The sequence below is a fragment of the Caloenas nicobarica genome, chromosome 2 (assembly GCF_036013445.1).
Source record: "Caloenas nicobarica isolate bCalNic1 chromosome 2, bCalNic1.hap1, whole genome shotgun sequence".
NCBI classification, from domain to species: Eukaryota; Metazoa; Chordata; class Aves; order Columbiformes; family Columbidae; genus Caloenas; species Caloenas nicobarica.
In genome coordinates this window covers 19,991,807-20,013,643 of record NC_088246.1, presented here as the reverse complement: position 1 = coordinate 20,013,643, position 21,837 = coordinate 19,991,807, and the positions used below count along the sequence as shown (strand labels likewise).

Sequence of the window (21,837 nt, the reverse complement as noted above, 5' to 3'; positions counted from 1 at the left end):
AGGAACTGAAAAGTGACAAATGTATTAAGAGAATTAAAAGTTAGTCAGAATAAAGACAAAAAGACTTTTCTGCCATTTGCCCATGATGTGTGGCACAGGCTGTATCATGCACTGAAAGCCCTGACAAAGCCTTGAAATTCTAGAACAGAAAGGCCCCACCCCCTGAATTATTTGGGCTTATTCCCAAGGACTTTAAAAAAACTGGTTTAGCGTAAGATCTTACATACATCAGCAAAGTTCTGCCAATCCTTTTATCAATTAACTAGTGTGGACGATCTTCCTGTTTTGTAGTAATATTATATTAGTATTTAGCCCGTAGAATCGTCAACTACGAACCTCAGTATTTGCTCTCAGAGCACAGCCTAAGCCCAAAAATCCAAAGGCTGAATGTTTCAAGCCACTCAAAGTAAGCACGGAAGAAACAGGGTAAAATCTAATGAAAAAGTTTTACGTTTCTTTTTTTTTTTTTCTTTGCAATATAGGCTACACATTCATTTTAACATCCAGAATTCATCTGAAAGGGATCAAAACCATAGTTGAAACACAAGAACAAAGGATGAACCTAGTAAGTCATCAAAGTGCTTTATTTTATAAAGCCTTGCTTGTGTTTGGAGTGTAATCTAAGCACTAACATATACAATGATGAGTCTTCCTTGCCCTGTCCAAATAAACAGTTTATCAACAAGAATGAGAGACAAAACTGCTACACAGACAAAAAGAATGCATTGCTGTAAATATCTAAAATTGTCTAAAAATGTACACTCATTGGCCGCAATTAAATAGTTAGTCCAAGTATGTGTACCTCCTTTTTACTTCAGGGTCTCCCTGTGACCTCACACTTTAAGAAGCCACAGCACGCGTCAGAAAATTAAACTTGGGATACATAGGGAGAGGACAAAAAAATATCAAGCCACAGTACCAACTTATTTAAATACATACAATACAAAACTATACACATACATTACAGTGCTGCGGACATCACTAAGTGAAATGTAACAGAAAATCCTGTAGGAAAGGTTGGGGAAAGGAGAAAAAACATTAGTAAACAGCAAGAGGGATAGTATTGCCTTTGGCCGCCGAAGAGAGTGTAATGGGTTGCTATTGTATAGGCTCCTCTGAAGTAAACCACTACATACGTTACGCACAGTTGCAGGCTCAACAGCACTGACGTTAGTTATGGAGAAGGCATGCTGGCACTCCTGATCCCAGTTAGAGACGATGACGGGGAGGGTTTGACTTCTTACGTTGCCTATAAAATCTAACAATTTCAATAAAGAAATTTTAAAGGCACAGCTTTAGCACAGTGTATAAGTAGATAAACTTTTAAGCATATGTAAATTTGTCTCTTTCAAGCATGGAGTCTTTCAGGGAAAAATACAAGAAGAGAAGAAATACAATGTTGTTTAAAAAATTTAAACAAGTTAAACATGATCAGCACAGTTTTAGGCAATGTACTATACAATCAAACTTGAGTAAATGGTAGGACAGGTCATTCTGATGCTAAAAGACTACCTTGGGAAAAGTCCCTCTGAAATATCCTCTCTCATTTTATTGTAGAAGAGTCTGTCGCGGAGGTGAGCGAGACATTCACTTTAGTACACTACTGCACATTACACCTTGGAAGATGACAAACATTACTTCATTTGTACTGCAAAATAACTTTACATGTAAACTCAAAAGTCAAATATTGTACACGGCTCTGAAATTCAGAAATATCCCTGCTTTCCTAATAATGTAAACAGTAAAATTCAGGGTTCATTTTTAGAGGGATAAACTATAATAAAATACCACTGTTTCAACAGTACAACACGAGCATTTAAACTTCAAATTCCCAGCAAATTATGAGGGAATGGGATTTCTATCAGCGTGCACATCTTTCACAATGGGTGAAAGATGGAGCTACTATTGCCCAAAACTATGCGCTTCTTCAGATAAGCTTTTTTTCCACTTGTAACATTATTAGTTCTTATAATGCAAGAATATAAAACAAATGAAGACTTCAGGTAACAAAGTGAAATAAGCAAAGTTTTCCCTTAACATAAGTTTACTGTAGCAAAAATGTACACATAGCATGAGTTATGTTATCTCTTTGTATGATAAGAGACGCCGGCTCTCAGATGTCTGAGAGGCTGAACTTCCTGACGCAACGTGCTGAAGACAAAAATGGGAGAGGGAGAAAAAAAAGAGAAAAACCCAACGGCTAGGAACTGAATGGGAAAAGCCTCTGGCACCAAGGGCTGTTGAAGCTGCTTTTTTAAGGAGTGCCAGTGGCAGGGTGTAAGTGTAACATTCGCAGTAAGGTTTTAGTTATTATCGTCATCATCATCGTCATCATCATCATCATGAGGAATACTGTCATGTATCTTTTTAGTTCAAAAAATAAACTGATCCACAGTTTACAATTTCATATCAATATTGTAGATTTAACATGCATTTACTCTTCCCCACCCCCACCCCACACCTCTTTTCTCATTTATTCTGTTTCAGCTGGTAGCATCAGAGCATTACTGTCACAGTGCACTCTGAGTAAGCTGTTCTATTTATTTAATTTTTAAATTTTTTTTTCACACACAAAAGAGTCAGAAATAGCTAGAACTATGCTGGGAATATCAGGCAGCTGTTAAAGCGAGTACTCCACCCCACTTCAGTCATCTTTGCCAGCAGATGTAAACAAAGGGGTTGCTTTCTGCAAGATGAGCGCTTCTCTGAGTTCCTTTTTTTCCCTACACTTGTAGGCACTGCTGCTGTCCCCAGGTCTCATGTCTGTCCTATGTGACATGATCGGTTACGTCAAGATGTTGGCAATAAAGTCCAAGAAGCGCTTTGAATACTGTTCAGGGTTAACAGTTGAAATTTCTGCACCAGCCTATACAGAGAATTGGGAGAAGAGAGGAAAGAAGGAAGAACCAGTGTTTTATTTGATGCTTTGTCACCAAGAATCTTAATTAATTTCATTTGCAGTTTCAGAACCAGACATTAAAACAGAAATTGTAAAGGCCCTCAAGCAAAATCCCACTGATGCTTTTTTAGGCTTCACACAAGCACAGTTACACTTGGTACTCACCACCGTAACTGTAGGACACCCATCTTCCATTTCTGACATATATTATCTTTACTTTCCTGACTTCTCTTTACTTTCACAGTACTTCAGTCTCCTATATAATTTCTGCTGCATACTTAACCATGCTACCCACTGGTTCATCAACAGATTCTGATCTCTTCAGCAGTTGTGCCTTCATATAGAGAAGACTGAACTATCATACTCTGGTTTGGCGTGTCAATACTTGTGTACAATTGCTATTTCAATGAAGTCACAATGTCATTCATTCTTTTATTTGAGGATTTCAGAGCCTTAGCCACATTTTTATTTATATTTTTCCTGTTTTACAAAAGGGGAAAATTGTGTGCATGCAATTAATGAACAAACTTCAGTGTCAGGTGGCTCAGGATGGAGACAGCAAAGCAAAAAAAAAGGTTGTACCAAAGTAAAATTCTGTAATAAGTTCTAATCACAGGCTGCCTTAATAATAATAGTTTTTATTCACAACATATTTATATCCCTTATTTAAGCCAGAAGTGTGAGTTTTTAAAGTCTGCTGCATTCAAAGTGCATTAATAATTGCCAGATAATGGGTGCATATGGTCTGCATCAACTTTCAGCTGCTCGGAGAGCAGAGCGAGTAATGACAGCATTGTTCTAGACAGACAAAAACTACCTTCTACAGGCCTGTGCAGGGCTCATTGCTGAGCATTCCACAGCACTCTCTACTGTAAACTAAAGAGCTCTGAGCCCTTCACTTACCTCCCCCCCCGCCCCAATACCCTGATCCTTTAGACAAAGGAGGGATTTTAGATTCATGAATGATTATGCTATTTTAAAAGATTTTATGAATTTGAACCTTAGGTCACCATAGGAGTAATAATGATAGATATAAATTGTAATTCTGGAAGACCAGGCTGCTTCACCGTGTTCTTTGGTGTCTGCTGCTAAGCAACAATTTCAGTCAAAATAAAGAAATTCACGGCAGTCAAACAGAAGCCTTCGCTGAACGGTCTCTGAGTATTTAATATGTACATTTTATGCTTAATTTTGCAAATCATACTTTTTTTTTAAAGAAGTATTGTACAGTGAGCCACATTATATGCTGAAGAATTAACTTTCAACATGCTCTACCAAATAATGAAACCATCACTAGAGCCCTGCATCTGCAATAAGATTCACAACACCTTTCACAGTGCTGTATACTAATGCAAGTGTCCAGTGAGCAGCTTTGTTTGCAAGGATAAGGTGCATCTCACAAACTTAGGACAAAATCCTAAAAAGTTCTTTATGGATAAAAAGCTACGCATACAGCTGAAGAGGGAGCTCCACTCTCAGTATGTTATGTGTAGCACTTAATCTGTGCTTTTGTATTACATATTAAACTAGAAAAAAAAAGAAAAAATTATGGTCCGTTTCCCCTTTCCCTCGATTTCCTGAACTGTGCTGTATCAATGCACCAAACAAGAAAAATGCAGCAGTATAAATGGAATCAGAGGAAAAATCCAACCCAGATACTTACCCCATGCTTTACCGTTTTTGCAGCATGGGCAGCTTTCTTTTTTGCATCATAATGAGTAAGAATGTCAATAATGGCCATAAAGTATACTTCCTTCCTAGGTGCATCTGCAAATGGCAAATACATGGCAGTAAGAATGACTTTTGATACATCTTAATCACGAGTCCTCCTTCTAACAAAGGAGACTTTATAAGGCTCAATCACTAGCTAAGACATGTCAATGTCAGTCAGAATCACAGATATGTAAAGACCACAGCCTTAAGTTGTTCTTAATGGAGAGTTTAACTGCACTCATATATATTGCAAAACCCCCTAAATGAGTGTAAAATAAAACACCAGCATACAGAAATAGGAATTATTGCTCACTTCAAGTAATGTGGATTTCATGTTCTGTTTTGGAAAAACTATATAGTTTTATATGAAAGGTAACGCTTCTATGTCAACAAACAAGATCATATTTTCTTTATGAATAAAAATATGTATGTGTGTAAATGATAACTCTCCTGTCTTGAACAGCCACAGGTAACTAGTTATACATAGTTTTACACACTAATATCAAACCTAGTTTCAGGCTTCTTACACACTCTTTATAACAACTTTCATAGCTGGAACACAGAAATTGGGTGTGAGTGCACAAATTTTCAAAAACCAACCAAAGAAGTGAAACACAAGTTGGAATGCTGCTTTTCTCATTCTTTCTAGACTGTTTTTAACAGTGTTATCTGCCAGGAAAAGAACAATTAGATACTAGATTTCCTGAAATGGATGAAAACCCCCATGAATTAACTCACAACTGCTGTATCTGAATAGCTAACCCAGTATACAATTTGATTGTGTAGTAGGTGAATTATTTGACTGCATCCCCACTCATCACAATATTTAAGAAATATGTTCTTAGCAATGCTGAGCATTACAGGTGTCTTCTGCTTTCTGCTGCACCGAAGAGCAACTCATTTCTTCTTCTACAGAGAGAATTTATATTTTGCTGTTTCACTTTGCCTTTACGTGGTTGCAAAGACTTTGGGATTCTAATGTTAGAAGCAAAACATCTTAACATAAAAATACTTATGACTGCTTACTCTCATGGGATTTTATTCCATAAACATCAATAGCTGGATCAAATTCCCCTGGAGCCAAGGGCAGCGAGCTGTTCAGTGTGTTTCCTGGGCTGTCTGGAGGGGTTCCAATGGGGTGAGTCCCATCACTTTCACCTTCCTCTTCTCCATCATTCTCTTCACACTCTACTTCTTCCTGTTCAGCCCTTTCAACATCATGAATTCCAACCAGCAAGCTGTAGTCCATGAGTTTTAACTGAGCAAGGAACTAGAAAGTGATAATAAGCAATTTATCAATATCACTGAAAAATGTAAGCTCCACTTAGAAACAGGAGAAGTTACACAAAGATGTCATTGGTGAAGAAAAACGGGCACTTCTAGGAGGGAGCAAAAGGGAGGATTAAGTGATAAAGCCAGCAGAGAGATACTTGAATTTATTAATATGTAGTAACAGCACATGGGTCACTTCCAACTTATATTATACCAAGCTGTAAGCCACTCTCCCCAAATCCTCAGGGAAAAATGATTTTTTGCTGCAGTGAAGGCCAGTGTCTGTGTGAGCCGATGACTGTCGCTCCTGTCCCGTGTTTCATTTAGGGCCATTCTGGCACCGCTCAACGTCCAGAGCAGCCTCTGTGCCAGCAGGTGTGCTACAATCTGCTGCTAATTCCGGCCACTCACTCCCTTTTAAGCCTTTCTAGAGAATGATGAAAAAATGTTTAAATATTCTTGCAGTGGAAAGCAGTGAAATTTTACACCATGAAGACATGATATGATGCTATATTCTCTTCACAGTGACAGGCTCACAATTCAAATTACGTAAGCAAAACATGAATGTGAATGAAAGGGTGGTTTTGAATAAAGGCTTAGGATAGGAATTTTTAGAAAACGGAAAGATGAGTACGCTTTATGTACAGACAAAGTGTTGTTTTAGTTGAAGGGAAAAGGACAAGACAGGGAGTTAAGAGAGGAGGATGGAAATAAGGAAGGTCAAAAAGCAGGAAGATGAGATAAACAGTTCAAAGGGGTGAGGGACGGGCAGGGCAGAGCTGTGATGCAGCCTGAAAGCAATACTGGCACTTTGCACTTGTGGAACCCTTGCTCACGGTATGCGGAAAAAGAGGCTGAAAATACAAATAGATTTCAGCTTTTAGAAACTCTAAATGGTTATAAAAAGGAGGTTAGAGGAGATTAGAGAAGAAGGGATTTAAGCCAGGCTTTGGAACAGTGATAGTGATGAAGGAAATGAGTACAAAATACTAGGAAATGAGAAACTACAGTTTGTCAAAATCCTGATTCTGAGAAAAGAGAAGAATTGGACATAACAAAGTGATTGTAAATTCAAGTGTTAGAAGAAATATTGTGAGATTTAGAAGTGGTTTTAAGGGGAGAGAAGAAATTGTTTTCTAATAATTTCAATATAATAAAGCAAATGACTCTTCACAGGACTAGAGATCTAAATTTGAAGAGATGATGTACAACAATATACAAGAAGAACAGATGAGATTGGCCAAAGGCCATGGAGTGGAAGGACTCCAGGCATATCATTAGGTATTTGATAAATACCGAGGGAGGCAGAAGAAAAATCTACCAATAATCATACAAAAAAGCATGAAAAAACAGACTTTTTGGGAAAAAGAGTGAACTACAAATTAAAAGAGAATGGCTCTTGGGAAAAAAGGTGTGCTGCTGCTGACAGCAAAAAGACTTAGGGAGAGCAGCACAAGGAAAAGATCATCTGATTTAAAATGGAAAAAATATCCTTATGTGCTTTTTCTCATGACACTTTCAGTGGAACGAGGAGGCAGGAAAATAGACGAGAGGACATCAAACCAGCAGTAATAGGTATTTGTTTGAACACAGGAAGGGGACATCAGACTCGATTATGAGAGAAATATAGAAATGAAACTTACTTAATGACAAACAAGAACACATAAAAAGTCATATAGTTTAGAATACTACTCCATAATATGTTTAGCTATAAATACTGTGTGACAAGATAATCATATGCTACATGTCGTGCATTTCTTCCAATTGTAGTGAAACGTGAGTATTTACACATTGGGTACAAAGTGTGTACTGCCAGTTACCTAACAAGGGCAGAACCACCCATAAAAGAAAAACAAGGCTAAAGAACATCTCGCCATTGTTACAATCAGGTGCCAGATCACTTCACACTAGTGGTTTACATGGATATTTATTATAACGATGCTCTGTATAAATTTCAAAACCATAAAAAAATAGCTTCTCGGGACAAGAGAATCTGCCATCATATTTAAAGTCCAGTAAATGATGTAGAAGTTTGCACACAGTCCACTTTCCAGTAATAAAGTATCTTCCACATGCCTTGCGCACACTTAAGATATTATCTGCGATCTACTTAAAAGCGTTAGTCAATAACAGCAGTACATGTTAACAGAGCACAAAACTTAAACTCAAATAAACTCATCTCTAGAGCTGTGACACTGGTAGAGCAGTTTTTGAGGAAAATATTTTAAATATAAAATAAACACAGATAGATATTTCACAAAATATTTATGTTTCCATAGTTATCATCACCATAATTTTCTAATCATTACTATTATAGGAAATCAGATTTCCTCAAAAGGAAATTATTGGGTAAATTTTAAAGTTACAGCATTTTGTTTTGTGCAACTAATGAGATATAGATCTGAAGAAGTCAATTCACAGAGCCATTTTGATACAAATAGCTGAAAAACCTGGCATCCTTTGATTCTAAGTCACAGACATATTTTGCTACCAGGTCTCTCAACAAGGAAAACAGATTTTATGCTTTGAGTATTAGGGCTGCAAAATACTGTGTTTAGTGACAATAGTTTCAATTATGGAAACTAAAGTCATGCTGTGTGAACTAGTTAGCCCAATATTTGTTTTCTTTTATTTGCAGAACTAAATCAGTTATAATAAAGTATTACATTAAAATCAAGTATTAACATTTTTCTATGAAGTATTCACTACATTCAGACAATTACAAATTTATATCAAAGACTACATTAAGATAATGAGTCCAACCGCTGTATACAAATTGCACTCTACTCTGGTGATCCTGAGGATGATTTGAAATGAGATTACTAATACGAAACAAATAGAACATGCGTGGCTGTGAGTGAGGATGCTACATCCTCCATTAGGGACTGCAGTCTGTGTACGGCCTCTGCTCTGGTGCACCCCCACCTGTAAAATACAACTAACAATACTCACCTCTCTCTTGGGGGTATTTGGAAGCACTAGGCTTGTAAAGCGCTTAAGTACTAAGTAGTACCATCATTTTAACATCACATCATCAAGGCAGGGACAATGTGTGGCAACCAGCTATGGCAGCAAGTCATTTATCACATCAGCAAAAGCAGTGATCAACTCCTGAAAGTTTAAATTGTGTTTCATTTAAAACAGTCAGTGCTTACAGCCTTATAAACAAGAGCTTTCATTAATGAATCACAGGTATGATTTCCTGGGATATCTGTAGTTTGCCACACATTTTAATCACATGCAACTGAACAGGCACATTCTTACCTCAACATCCTTTTTGAGTTTCTCGAGGAACATCTTTTTGTTATTCTCATCAATATGAATCTTTTGGCCATCGTTAATGAAATCATTGTCTTTGAACGTCGGCAGCTCTTTGGCCTAAAATAAACCAGAACTCCTGTAAGAGCGGGGTCGCAAAGAGGCGTGCAGTGAAGCTGCTGGCCCGGCGCGGCCGCCCCGCTGGCAGCAGATGCAGAGGCACGTCCGTCGCACCCAGCTCTCCAAACTGCACCCATGGAGACATTTCCTTAGTTTATCCCCCCTGTAAACGGCCTGAAAGGTATACGTTTACTGGGCATACAGCAAATCCAGCTAGAACAAAACCTCGGACTCAATACCCGATTTGCATCGAGCTTCTTCCAAGATGTCGTTTGTCAAAGTGACTGGCAATAAGCGAAGTGGAAACACAACTTGTACCTTGTAACAAAGTGCTTGCGTCAGATCTCATGGATGAAGTCAGATTGGATTGCATTTTATATAGCTACTGTGAATGTTTATGAGTGCCTAATACCAAATCATTATTTAAAAAGCATCAAGTGAACATGAATTATGTCATGCTGCTTAGATGTGGTAAATACCAGAGAAGACCACTGCCTTTTAAATGAGTAATTAAACATTGTTGATGTTGGAGCATTAGTTGATTATCTTCATCTTTAATTCTCCCATGAAGTGATTTGCAACAGCATTAAGGAAAGCCAGAAACTTCCACGTGACCAGCACAGAGTAACCGCTGCTTTCAGTACGAAGAGCCCTCAAACAGGCTCTGTTTTCAGAAGGCAGTGACTGGAAGTTTACTTAAAAAAACACAGCAGCCAACAAATAAAAAAGCAGTTACTTCAGGGTATTTGGTCAAGCAAACCACAAGCGTTGCAGCTTCTGCAATCAGAGGCTTTAAAAAATTGGCCCACCAAGAGCAAAGAACAACCTTTCTCCCTGCACACCACCGTTAATAAATATTAGGGAAGAACAGGTTTTCTTCAGGAAGAAAATGTTGCAGAACAACCGAGTGCTGCAACACTCAATGACCATGAACTAATGAGTACTTTGATTAAAATAATTTCCCCTTAATCTGAAAGTCCTTCTGCTAGGAATAAAAGGCAGTTAGCCTACTGGGATGTCCTCCATGAGTTTCACTAGTCAGACATGGCTTATAACCTTACTGGATATGGTATTTTTCATAAATTTTATTTACTTCCTATAGCACAGTAAGGAAGAGAATCTCAGAGGTTCTTTCTGCTTCTCCAAAAAGTACATACTGGAAAGCACAGTATTAAAATGTGAGCATCATAGCAGACCCTGAAATGCCCTTCTAGATCTTCACAATGCCCAGAAGTTCTTGCTGTTGGGCTGTACATAGACATGAATGAAATACTCAGCTCCACAGATGTCCAAATTTATTTTTTGGACCTGGAATTTGTGAATTGCTCAAGATCTCACAATGCTGCTTTTGTTCGGAAAAGTGACTGTTCTCTTCCAATAACTGCCCCAAACCGCTTAAGCAATTGATAACACGTTAATACTTATGAATCCCTGTTAAATCCATTGCATCCTGACACCTATGAACTGTGGAAAAACTAAGGTCCTAGTCTGGCTGCTCTGAATTACTACTGTGTTGCATCTAGAATGTTCTGATATATTAAAATATCCTCTAATAGAGACCGTCTATTTTAATTTAAAATAAAAAGAAAAAAACCCATGCAGCTGAGATGGAGCTATAACCATTCATCCTCCTCCCATGGAGGAGTCACCATGCAGTGCTCCTCCGCTTTACTTAAGGATGACATTTAGACACTTCTTGAAGCTCACGATAAATTCGTTACTACAACACAACTGCACATTGTGCATCATCAGTTTTCTTTCCGGCCTACTCAGTAAGTGGTTTAGGGTGCAAATGAGTAGGGGAAATATCAGATAAGCATTCCAGACTAACAGTTGTAGAGATTATCATACGTAATCGAGTAAACTGTCCCATAGATGAGGGCTAATTCTGCGGAGGCGGGACTGTGGATCCAGGGATGTTGCCAGCACCGGAGGATGGAATCCAGTGTGTGGGATGCTTAAGAATGGAGAGGAGATTTTGCTGAATTAATTTAAGATGAAACAATAATGCAAAGAATGAAGGAAGCCAAGCTCCCTTCATTTCTAGCCCAAAGTCAGTAAAAAAAATTCTCACATTATCTTTGCACCTAGTATATCCAAGTTATTTATTTAACTAGGCAGAGGTTGAAGTGAAACAAACCTATTAACTCTGAAAAAAAGCCTATTAATGCTGTTTAAAGCTGGGGGGTGGGTAAAGAGGAAGGATGTGCTTATGGTTGAGACTCTGCGATGCAGGTTCATCTGCAGGCTCTGCCACAGACCCCACAGCCCCATCTTCAGGAAAAATAAACTTTACTTACATTACGAGCAACATCTTTCCAGAAGATGCTGGAGCCGGTAAGCCAGTCGTGCAGGTGCCATGCTCCACTTTAACCTTGTCTCTAATCTATTTTTAACAAAAGCGAGCTAGCAAAGCTGACACAGCCGCATTTCTTGCCTGCCACCACAAGACGCAAGGGGCACTTCCAAGGACATTCGGGGCAGTGAATCAGCTCTCCCAAAAAGCCAGAGTCTTCGCTGCCTCCTGTGCAGGCTCCCCCGGTCCTCAATAATCCCTCTGAGGATTTTTATCCCAGGTCATTTTTCTTCACCCAGCGCCTGCAGCTGTGAAGACTTGGCAAGTACAGAACTGCATAAATTTAAAGCTGGTATCGAGGCATGAGAAGAAAAAGAAGGAAGAAATAAAAGCAGTGGGTCCCACTGCTAAAAAGCTATGTGCCAGTGGTTGCCTTCACCACATTATTTGTACGATGCCTCTCAGCCTATTCTCTTCCCCCTTTCTAGGCATTATTAGACAAAGCCTTTTTTTGGTGTGCTAAGCAATATCACTCTCCCTATTTTTTAAAAGCTGAATAGTCCTAGGATACTGCTGCAGTCTCAAATATTGCTAATGACAGCCAGCACTACTAACAATTCTCGTAGTACTTAAACTGAAACTCAAGTCTTAAAATTAACTTGTGAATTTAGGAATCAAAACCTATGAAATACACAACTAGGAGGAGCTCTCATAGTTATTTAAAATATATCTGTTCATGTTGAAAAATCCTAATATGTACATTGTCTTCTTACGCTCTGAAATAAATAAATACAAAGAAAACCACATTGTGGCAGTTTAAAACACTATCTGAATGAAACAATTGAAATTTTGCTTTAATGAAATAATTGATATGGTTATTTTTTAATGAAGCCTCAAATATTTCCAATGAAGCAAAATCCTTGTTGGAAAAAAAGATTCTCCCAGAATGTAATTCATTATAATGAACATATTACAATCATTAAAGAACTAAATATTTTAAGAGCTGCACAGGAGATGAACATCTAACTACTTCCACTAAATTAATAATAGATTTTCTTTCTGAACTATCTCCATAATTTTTAATCCCCTACTTAAAGATGCAAGAAAGGCACAATAGATTTTACAAACATGAAAGTATTTATTTATTAAAAAAGCATGTTATTTGCAAACTTCAGGTTTGCATTCCAAAGTTTGCCATTGTCACAGAGAATTTTTATGGCAGGAAGATTTCGCTGCCTTTGAAAAGGCTGAAAAGCAATAAAGATTTTGTTGACTAAGATCACAGAATGTAAAACCTGATGCAAAAACAGCCCACTCACATTGTTTTTGAAAAAAAAATCTTGAAAGATATGAACCAGGTGAAGTTTTATTTCTATATGAATATGGAAATAGTTTTTGGAGATTTCTTAACACAGCTCAATTCAGCACCCTATCCTAATGTGTTGAAATGAATATTAGTTTGTGGGGTTTTTGGTTGTTGTTGTTGTTTTGTTTGTTTGTTTGTTTTGTTTTGTTTTTGTTTTTTTTCTCCCAAAGGGATTTTTGTGCATCATGACCAAAAATAATGATCATGGCTAACATTAATGCTGACATATTGGAAGAAGCTTGTTAAAAAAGCTGCAGGACAGCTAAGTCTTGGAGTACGTCTTGGACTGAAAAAGGAAAAGGACAAATTATCTTCAGAACCTGGCAGCAATTTTTCACCTAACAAAGACAAAGATTAGGTTGTAGAAGAAATGTTCCTTAGCAGTCTTATTGTTTGTTTGGAACTGGCCACATGACACAGTATTCACACAGCTCCTCATGGCAAAATTTGCCTTACAGTTTTTAACTTTTGAAAATGGTATAAAGCATCTGCCAAGAGTGAAGTTCCACACCCTGGGCTTCTTTTAACGGCAAAGGGCTCACATACACCTTTTAAAAAAAATTCAATAAATAAGTTAGATTCACTTTACACAGACTGGGCTCACCAGCATATATGAAAGTCAGTATTTTTTTTAAAAAAGGATAAATATAGTTTGCAATGATTTGGCACAGCTGGTTTTGAACAGAGTCTGGAGTCATTAGATCTACAAGATGGATGAATAACTCGAGCTTTCTCTGGAAGGCCTAAGATTGCAGCTTCCTCCCTCCAGTAGTTACGTGAGCTGGGTCCAAACTCCTGTTGTATGATTTGCCTTGCCCTAGACAGGGGTTTCCAACCAAACGAGGGGCTGCAGCTCCACTTGGCATAACAGGACTGTCCCTGGAAATGGAAGCAGAGCTGTAACCCCAAAATGGGGTTTGAGAGGGAACCCTGGAATGGATTTAGTCAGTATAACAGGCATTTCTGTAGGACATAAAAAATTGTGCAGGATGTTGTAGATGCATTAGGAATTTGAGCACGTACCAAAGCAGTAACTATAGGTCTTTTCGATGCTCAGGGAAATGCATCCAGAATTATCCCTAGGGTTAATATCTTCCTGCTGCAAAATGAACATGCAACATATAAAATGCAACACAAAGTTCTTTTATTTTGTAAAATTCTTTTAACATATGGAAAACAGACTTTTAAACAAAAACCCCACACACAAACAAAGGCAAACTAGTGCTTTGTTTTGAAAAACAAAACGGGACTGGTGTCATGTGAAGGCTAAACGCTGAAATAGGCATCTGAACTCTGAATGTCTGTTCCTATCTTTGCGATGCATTGCAGTGTGATGTTTTGAAAGTTATGATCTCTGTATATATGTGATCTTGAGATTCATTTCACAAAGAAATCTGAGACATGCTTCACATGTCTGTTGTGTGAGATCGGCATATGAAGCAGACTGAAATCGCTAAAAGACGTAAGTAAAAAATGCTGTTCTGAAATTAGCAATTTAAAAACAGTAGGAAAAATAGCAGCTCAGATTTTGGTATAACCTACCTTAAATGAAGTTTTACCTATTGACATCAAAAGAAAAAACTAAGACTGAGTAATCTTGTTGCTATGCTCCTAATACTAAAATCCTTCTTCCTTTAGTTATAGTTGTCCTCTCAGAAATCAGTTAATTACTGTGTGTTGTAACACACAATGTAAAGAGCAAAGCTAAGAAGTGATTTGTTACATCCAGCAGCATCTTCCCATCTAATTATCAGAGCTAGGTATTTTGCATACAATTTAACGAAGATGTAACATAGCTGCCAATTATGGCGCTTTTTTTTTTTCCAAAAAGGAACTTGAATAGAAAACCCTTTACTCAAATGTATTTACTGTAACTTTTCTCCATTTATGCTTATTTATGAAACAACACATACCACAGAAGTGGCAACGCAACCAGTTTTAGACTAATTTAAAACCATGTAATCTCTGAAATTGCTCAAGAAAGGTGAAATACGGTGGGCTTCAGTTCCATTAGGGTGTATTTTTCTTCTTCAAATTTCCTTCCGAGACGGTCACACACAAGCAACATGCTTACGTTCTTTGTAAGTACAAGCAGACTCAGCTGTAACTGCTAATTTGATGTCATACTGCAAGTACAGTGTAATTGTGAGCAGGCAGACCACCAGGGGAGTTCTGCATTATCCTGGTTTCACTTAAGAGGGCAAAATTGTCCAAGGAATGAACAGAAAATGCCCACTATTAAAATAATAAAAATAATAAAAAAAGAAAGAGAACTAAAGCCTAAAAAAGAAAAAAATAAAGGAACATGAGCTGCCAGAATTTGTCAAGTGTTGAAAAATACTTTTAAAATTCAAGACATCTGTAAGTACGTCTTATGATACTTATTGCCAAGAAAGTGATGCATTTATTAAAAATATCACTGATAATGCAAAATGAAGGAATTTTGTGTTAAGGTGAAGTCTAAGGGATGGAGCTTGTATCTGCACTGATTTTCACAAAATATTGAAATGACAGTTTCAGACCTTCTCATCAATATGTTAGGATATTAAACAGTTGAGGACAGTTAAATAGGAGATAAACTGAAAACAGAACAGAAAAGTAACATTCTCAAAGTCATTCCAGCCAGCTCTTCTTCCTAAAACCTGATTTTGAAAAAATGTTTGAATACTAATACATATTTTACACTACAAAACTAATGTAGAAAAATACTTTTTTCCTGATTTCTTATTTTATAATCCATTAAATCTATCTACATAATTGCTATCAAGAGTAGCTTGATAGGAGAAAGACTCAAAACCATAATAATTTTAGCCAAGTTGCAATTTCAAAGCAAATTTCAAAGCAATTTCTAATGCAGTCTGCATTAGAATTGGACTGAAAGACTTGCTCTTCTATTTTCTGGCTTCTGCAGCTTTAAAAAAAGCTAACATCTTATGCTCGATAATCTGAAAAACATTTAATTACTTGAATATTGGCATTTTAAATTAAATATGAATTACTTTAAAGCCCATTTAAAAACTACAGCATTGCCAGACATTTTAGCCACCTATTTTAGCACCAAAAGCTTCCTGACTTTTATTGCTTTTCTGGTTTTGAGATGTGAATAGCAGTGCATGCCTTTATAATAAGTAATTAAGTAATGGTTCCATTAGTTGAAATTCTATTATTATTAATGTCATTTCAGGGTGATATTAATAAATTGATGATTTATTTGCCTCTGGCTAAAAATTAGCTAATAAGTTACTACACTAGCTAAGTATGTGAAACTGTCTGGCTTTGTTTAATCATTCAAAGCAATTTCTTCTAACACAGGAGATGCCAAAATCTCTTCAGAGCATTTGCAAAAATGCCTACTTTTTAAACTTTTCAAGCTAAAATTTTCCAGGCGATTTAACATCTTTAAGATTGGCTTGAGATTCCCACCAGAGACAACAAACAAAAAGTTTGAAATAGTGACATCTACTTCGGAGAAAACGGAAGTGACAAAACGTGCTCTGGGGCTTGCTCTCGCTTGGCAGCGATGGATCATGGACCCTTTTTTCCCTCCTGGTGTCCCCACAGCCCTCACTGGTGTCCCCACAGCCCTCCAGGCCCTGCAGCAAGTGCCACACATGCAGAGACACACGGCATGGCAGCAGGGCTTTAGCACTGCTCAGAGGTTCAAAAACAAACTTTCCTTGTCTATTCATATAAATACACAACACCCTTTTAATTTAAGCTTAAAAACTCTGTGTTGGAAACACTTGAGTAGTTTAGCTGAGGAAACCAGTGCAGCTCTAGAGCTTATTGCAGGAGATTCACATTGCAGTGATGATGGATGCTGTGAACATCTACCACACGATCATGTGGTATCGTATTCTCCTGAAACTATCAAATCAAACAGCAGACTCCAAAACTCAGACAAAAACCATGTAATAAGTAAAAGATTATTTTTCCCTTGCTCGAATCCCTAAGAGGCTTCCTTAAAGTGTTTGTAAAATGTTGTTCCCTCTATGAACTTACAAGTCCACCCAAGTCATTCCTTTCCCTAGAAATGTTTGTTCTGAACGTGAACTTGTGGCTCCCCTGCTGCACTGCACTGGCGTTTGAGGGGAACGACGAGTAAAAGAAAGCTGTTCGAAGGCCTCAGACTGTCTGCCTGCAACATCAATAAGCTTAGTGTAGTTCTGTCTCCAAGAAATCTAGTTCCTTTGAAAAGAAAATAATGTGTGAGATCTAAAATAGCAGAAGAATAATTTGGGGGACTAAGGTTTTCTGTATTTCTTTCATAGAAGTACTCAAAATAAAAGGGGAGGTTCTAGATGTGTTAAAGTTGATCAGAATTTTTGTTATTTGCCTTACTGTAGTTATGATTTCACATTAAATATAGAGAATAATCGTTGTATACAGTTATACAAAACTACACAACTTCAGCTTAGCTATAATCAAGTTCAATTGTAATTTTGCCATGAACGTACATGGGAACAAAATTAAGGCACTGTTTCTTCAAGGTTCTCACTCAATGTATTAACTACAGCATGTCTGTACTACTATTAATCTTCTTATTATTATGAGACATATTAAAACTGCTCAAAACCACTGCACTAAATATCTGTATAGTATCAGCTCCTGTATAGCTAATATATGTACTATTGCTAGATTTCACCTTACTATTCCAAGCATTAATGTTGTAACCTGAAGAAGTCCCATCAAAATAATTTGCCCTCCTCATTTCTATCAGATTATTTCAGTGCTACTAGCGGAGGTTTTCAATGACACTAGGTATTGTTTGTAAGATACTGAAGGGTTAATCCCTCTGCTTTAAAAACACATGAGTTGTGGAATTAAACAAGAACAAAAATAGACCACAAGATAAGAACAGAGACCATTCAAGACATGATCTTGAGGGCCCGGTACAGCAAAAGGGAACTAATGCTGACTGTTGTAGCTGCAGTTGGCGTTTGGGACATGGTAGTTACCTAACAGTGGAAGAAGAATTGTGTTCAGTCATTAGGATGAAGTGGAAAAACTTAGCGCAGGGTTTTTCATGCAGCGAGAACTGTAGGACTGACAGCTGCTGCATGTCCCTTGCTCCTTAGCGCAGTTGTGTGATCTGTAGAAGGCTCTGAGGCGGCTATGGTACAACTAATGCTTAGGGGAAAAACAAATGGTCTGAATGGAATTTGAGGATAACATAAAATGAAGTCTTTTAAGTGAATTGCTGAATGATCTTAAGCTAATTCAGAAGGAATGTGCTTGGAGAAATTAAGAAAACAAGGGTCATGGGTTCCTAGACTTCACTCAAATTTGGAAATCTTCGAAGTCTTAGATGATAGAGACTATATTTCCCCTTCAATTATCTACAGAATCTCTCGACAAACCTCTCCTAAAGTGCCATCAGGCTATTTCACTGAAACCTCAGAGAAATGTTGATTTTGAGAACATTAAATTTTCTCAATGAACTGAAGTTGGAGATGGAGAAAAACAAAGTGAACAATCTCCTTTCAGAGCAAAGTTTCGGCCTGGAATTTAGGGAGACTGTCTCTCATTATAGCTGCATGTACATCTACGTCAGTGGCTTGCTCATTTGTATGAGCTTTACATACCCAAAGGTTCTCACAATTCAAGGTTTGGTTCATCTTTGCATTCACTTTGGAAATGGTACCACGTCACATCATTCCATTAACTGACATGGAGTATCCATAAATCTCAATATTAAAGAGCAAGAGAAAGAAGATGAAGAAGCAGGAGTGAAGAGAAGGAAGCCCTGATGTTTTCCTACCACAGGGCAGGCCCTGAAGAAACTTAGAAGAGAAGAGAAGAGAAAAAAGGAAAAGGAGGAGGCAGAGGATTGGCTCACTTACCTCTGAAATCTCAACACCATTGCAAACCAATATTCAGAGGTCTGCAGAAAATAGAGGAAAGATAAAGGAGGGAATGAGGTAGAACTCAAGAGGGGAGAATATGACAGAAAACAAAGAAAAGGGGCAGAACAGCACTGGTTATGTTTGTCCTGAGACTAGCTAGCAGGTTAGACAACTGAAAAAGAAACAGAAATGCACCGTACCTTTTCTTTGTCACTGGCTTCTCGAGCCACAGTAGAGCCCTGAAACAGAAAAAATGGATCTAAAAATGTGCATACGTCAGAAACTAATTTGAAAATGTTAAGATAACAGGTCAAAAAGTGGATGAACTACATCCTTCTGAACTTGAGAGCTGTTTTAAAGAAAGGTGATACAGTAGGTAGAATGCCCAGGGCTGCTGAACTGCTGCAATCACTTGAAGAAGATGTATCATGAGAGAAGAAAGATGGATTAAATCCTCAAATGCTCTACATCTATTGCCCGCCTGACTGCTGGAGCTTCTTCCTCATGTCTCATCCTCAGTTTGAGACTATCATTCTGGAAGTTCCATTTGCTTGGCAGGCTTCTCATCTTTTTGTGCCAATTCATCTGTATGGTTATGCAATAGCCTGTTCTATATAACTGTTTGGACATATGTAATACACATTTGAAAAGGATGTCACACAATATAAACACATAAAAATAATTAAAAGATCACAAAGTACAAACAAGAACAAAGCACCTCAAAGCAACATGAAGTCAAAAGAAGAGATGAGACCACCTGTGGGTTCACAAGATTTATAGTGCTTGCCAAAGGCATTTTGGATTTTTTTTAAAATTTTATTTTCTAGTTTAAAACTAGTAGGCAATATGGTGCTTTCTGAATAAGTTGGAGGTGACAAAAAAAGGCTGTATATATTTCCTTGCAAATTTCTCAGAGAGGGATCGCACCTTTAAGAACCCAGCATTCGTTCATCACATAATAGCACTTCAAGAAATAATAACTACAAACATGATAACTGTACATTGAGAGATGCGTAAATTAGCTCTATCATTTGTTGGAAGGTGTGTGTTGTGTAAAGAAGTGCTGGCGTGGAGTCATATCAGTTTAAAGAACATGAGGATTCCCAACCAGATCTTTTTATACCATGTTTTATTCTGTTTGCAGAGAGAAACTTAGAAAAGATGGAGAGAAAAGATAAATGGAACGGTATGTCTTAGTTATTATGTATGGCCCAGCAAGCTGGGATTTCATTGCATTATATCATTACCTTATAATAAAGCCTGGTAAAAGCCTGACATTTTAGTTTACTGATGATACACCTTCTATGTCATATTCTATGCTCCAAAAGACACTGGGCCTGAAAAAAGATCAGGTGAAAACCAAACTGGAGGAAAAAAAAGTGGATTTACAATAGTAAAAATTAGGGAGATTCACAAATTTGACACTGAAGTCATTTTAATAAAACACCTCAGTGGCCAGGAAAACACATTTGAAATCCTATGCTGATCTGTGGTCTCTCTTTCTTAGTATCTACACAGGTAGAGTCTCGTACTACAAGCGAGCTCTAAGCTCATGTCAAAAACATTCATATACAGAAAAGGACTCTGAACCTACAACTGCAGTTGCTGTAGCAATCAAAATAAAGAAAAGGTGATTTATAATATATGCAGTGTCACTATAAAACTGCTCAGTGAAGGAGTTTGTTTTGAAGAATAATATGGTATTGATGTTAAATTTAAATTGCAAGGGAAGTTTATCTTTAAAGCAATTCTGTCCAGCTGGACAAGCTAAATAGAGTACAGAAACATTCACAGAGGTAAATAATAGCAAGAGCTGTTGACACCAATGCTAAGAACATGCTGTATATAATTTATCTTTTGCCCCTTTTTTAATGCATCTGGACATTATGATGCCCTAAAACACATACAGTTCTCTCAAATTAAAAAAAATATATTTCTTGAGTAAGCTCTGCTGCCAATAATACTAAATACCAGAAAGTCAATTGTTGACAATCTGGAAATGAGTTCTTATAAATCACATTCAGTCAGCTATCTAACCAATTGCAAGGCAGAAACTTGACAGTAGGAAAGGAAAGTGCAGTTTGCAGCATTACAAATCTCTTAATATAGAATGCTAAATAAACATCTTAAAACAATTTTGCAGATGCACTTAGTGGTTCAACACATAGAAATTAAATGTATTAGAAAAAGTAGGTTTCTAAAGGGAGACTTTACAGAGGAAATTAAAATACAATTGCTCAGGTAGAAAGATTAAGACTATATTTTGGGCATTTGTTGAAAGGACTGTATATTAACTATTGACAAAACTACAAAACTACAAAACTACAGCAGATAAACCTTCTGAAACAAAACTAAAACATACCCTATGATGAAAGCAACAGAAATTTTGTGTTTTAAGAACCTTTTCTTTTTTACTCAAATTATTTTAAAAATATAGAATGAAATATGAAGCTTTTGTAGGAGTGATGTACTTTGTTAGTAGCATTTTATTGGTTTAAATTATGATGCTATTTAGTTATTTTATAAAAGCCTTCTGCAGAATCAGCTGTGGCTTTCCATAATGTTGATAAGAACCTATAGGAAGCAGAATTATTATTGTACTTGTGTGACGGGTTTTACCTTTAACCGTCAGTGACATTTAAGAAACCCGGTTAAATTGCTCCATTTAAAAATGCACAATACAAAAAAATTTGTACAATTTCTATAAAACCATCCTTCAGCTTTGCTAAACCTAGATGCAGAAGTAAACCAGTTAATGCTGGCTCTTACATAACACAATTTAAAATTAATTAAAATTCTGAGCAATATTCAAGCATTGGCATAATCTAACATTTATAGCAAAGATTTTCAGCTACTTTGTTACTTCATCAGCAGTTATTTCTCACCTTTAAATCATATTTTCTATAAACAGATAATCGATGGCTGAACACATTTCTTGTAACAATCATATATACTTCAACTCCATCCACAGTAAGCCGGTACATGCCCAAAAACTGGGGAAGAAGTGTATTCCCATGACACTCCACAATAAACTGCAGTAGCAAAAGAAAAAACAGAAATGAGGATA

General features: G+C 37.1%; 1 protein-coding gene across 2 annotated transcripts in view; it reads right to left on the bottom strand.

Annotated features, from left to right (window-relative positions):
• Positions 1-502: 502 nt before the first annotated feature.
• Positions 503-21,837, bottom strand: part of PIP4K2A (phosphatidylinositol-5-phosphate 4-kinase type 2 alpha) — a 119,697-nt gene continuing 98,362 nt past the window's right edge. The window contains exons 5-10 of one of the 2 annotated variants that reach the window (XM_065627811.1): positions 21,656-21,802; positions 18,971-19,009; positions 9,149-9,262; positions 5,639-5,882; positions 4,563-4,666; positions 503-2,866 (exon numbers count right to left, since the gene is read on the bottom strand). In XM_065627811.1, coding sequence (XP_065483883.1) covers positions 2,786-2,866; positions 4,563-4,666; positions 5,639-5,882; positions 9,149-9,262; positions 18,971-19,009; positions 21,656-21,802 — 729 coding nt within the window. In that variant the 3' untranslated portion in view covers positions 503-2,785. The remainder of the gene's footprint in view (positions 2,867-4,562; positions 4,667-5,638; positions 5,883-9,148; positions 9,263-18,970; positions 19,010-21,655; positions 21,803-21,837) is intronic. The other variant, XM_065627812.1, reaches the window with a different exon arrangement.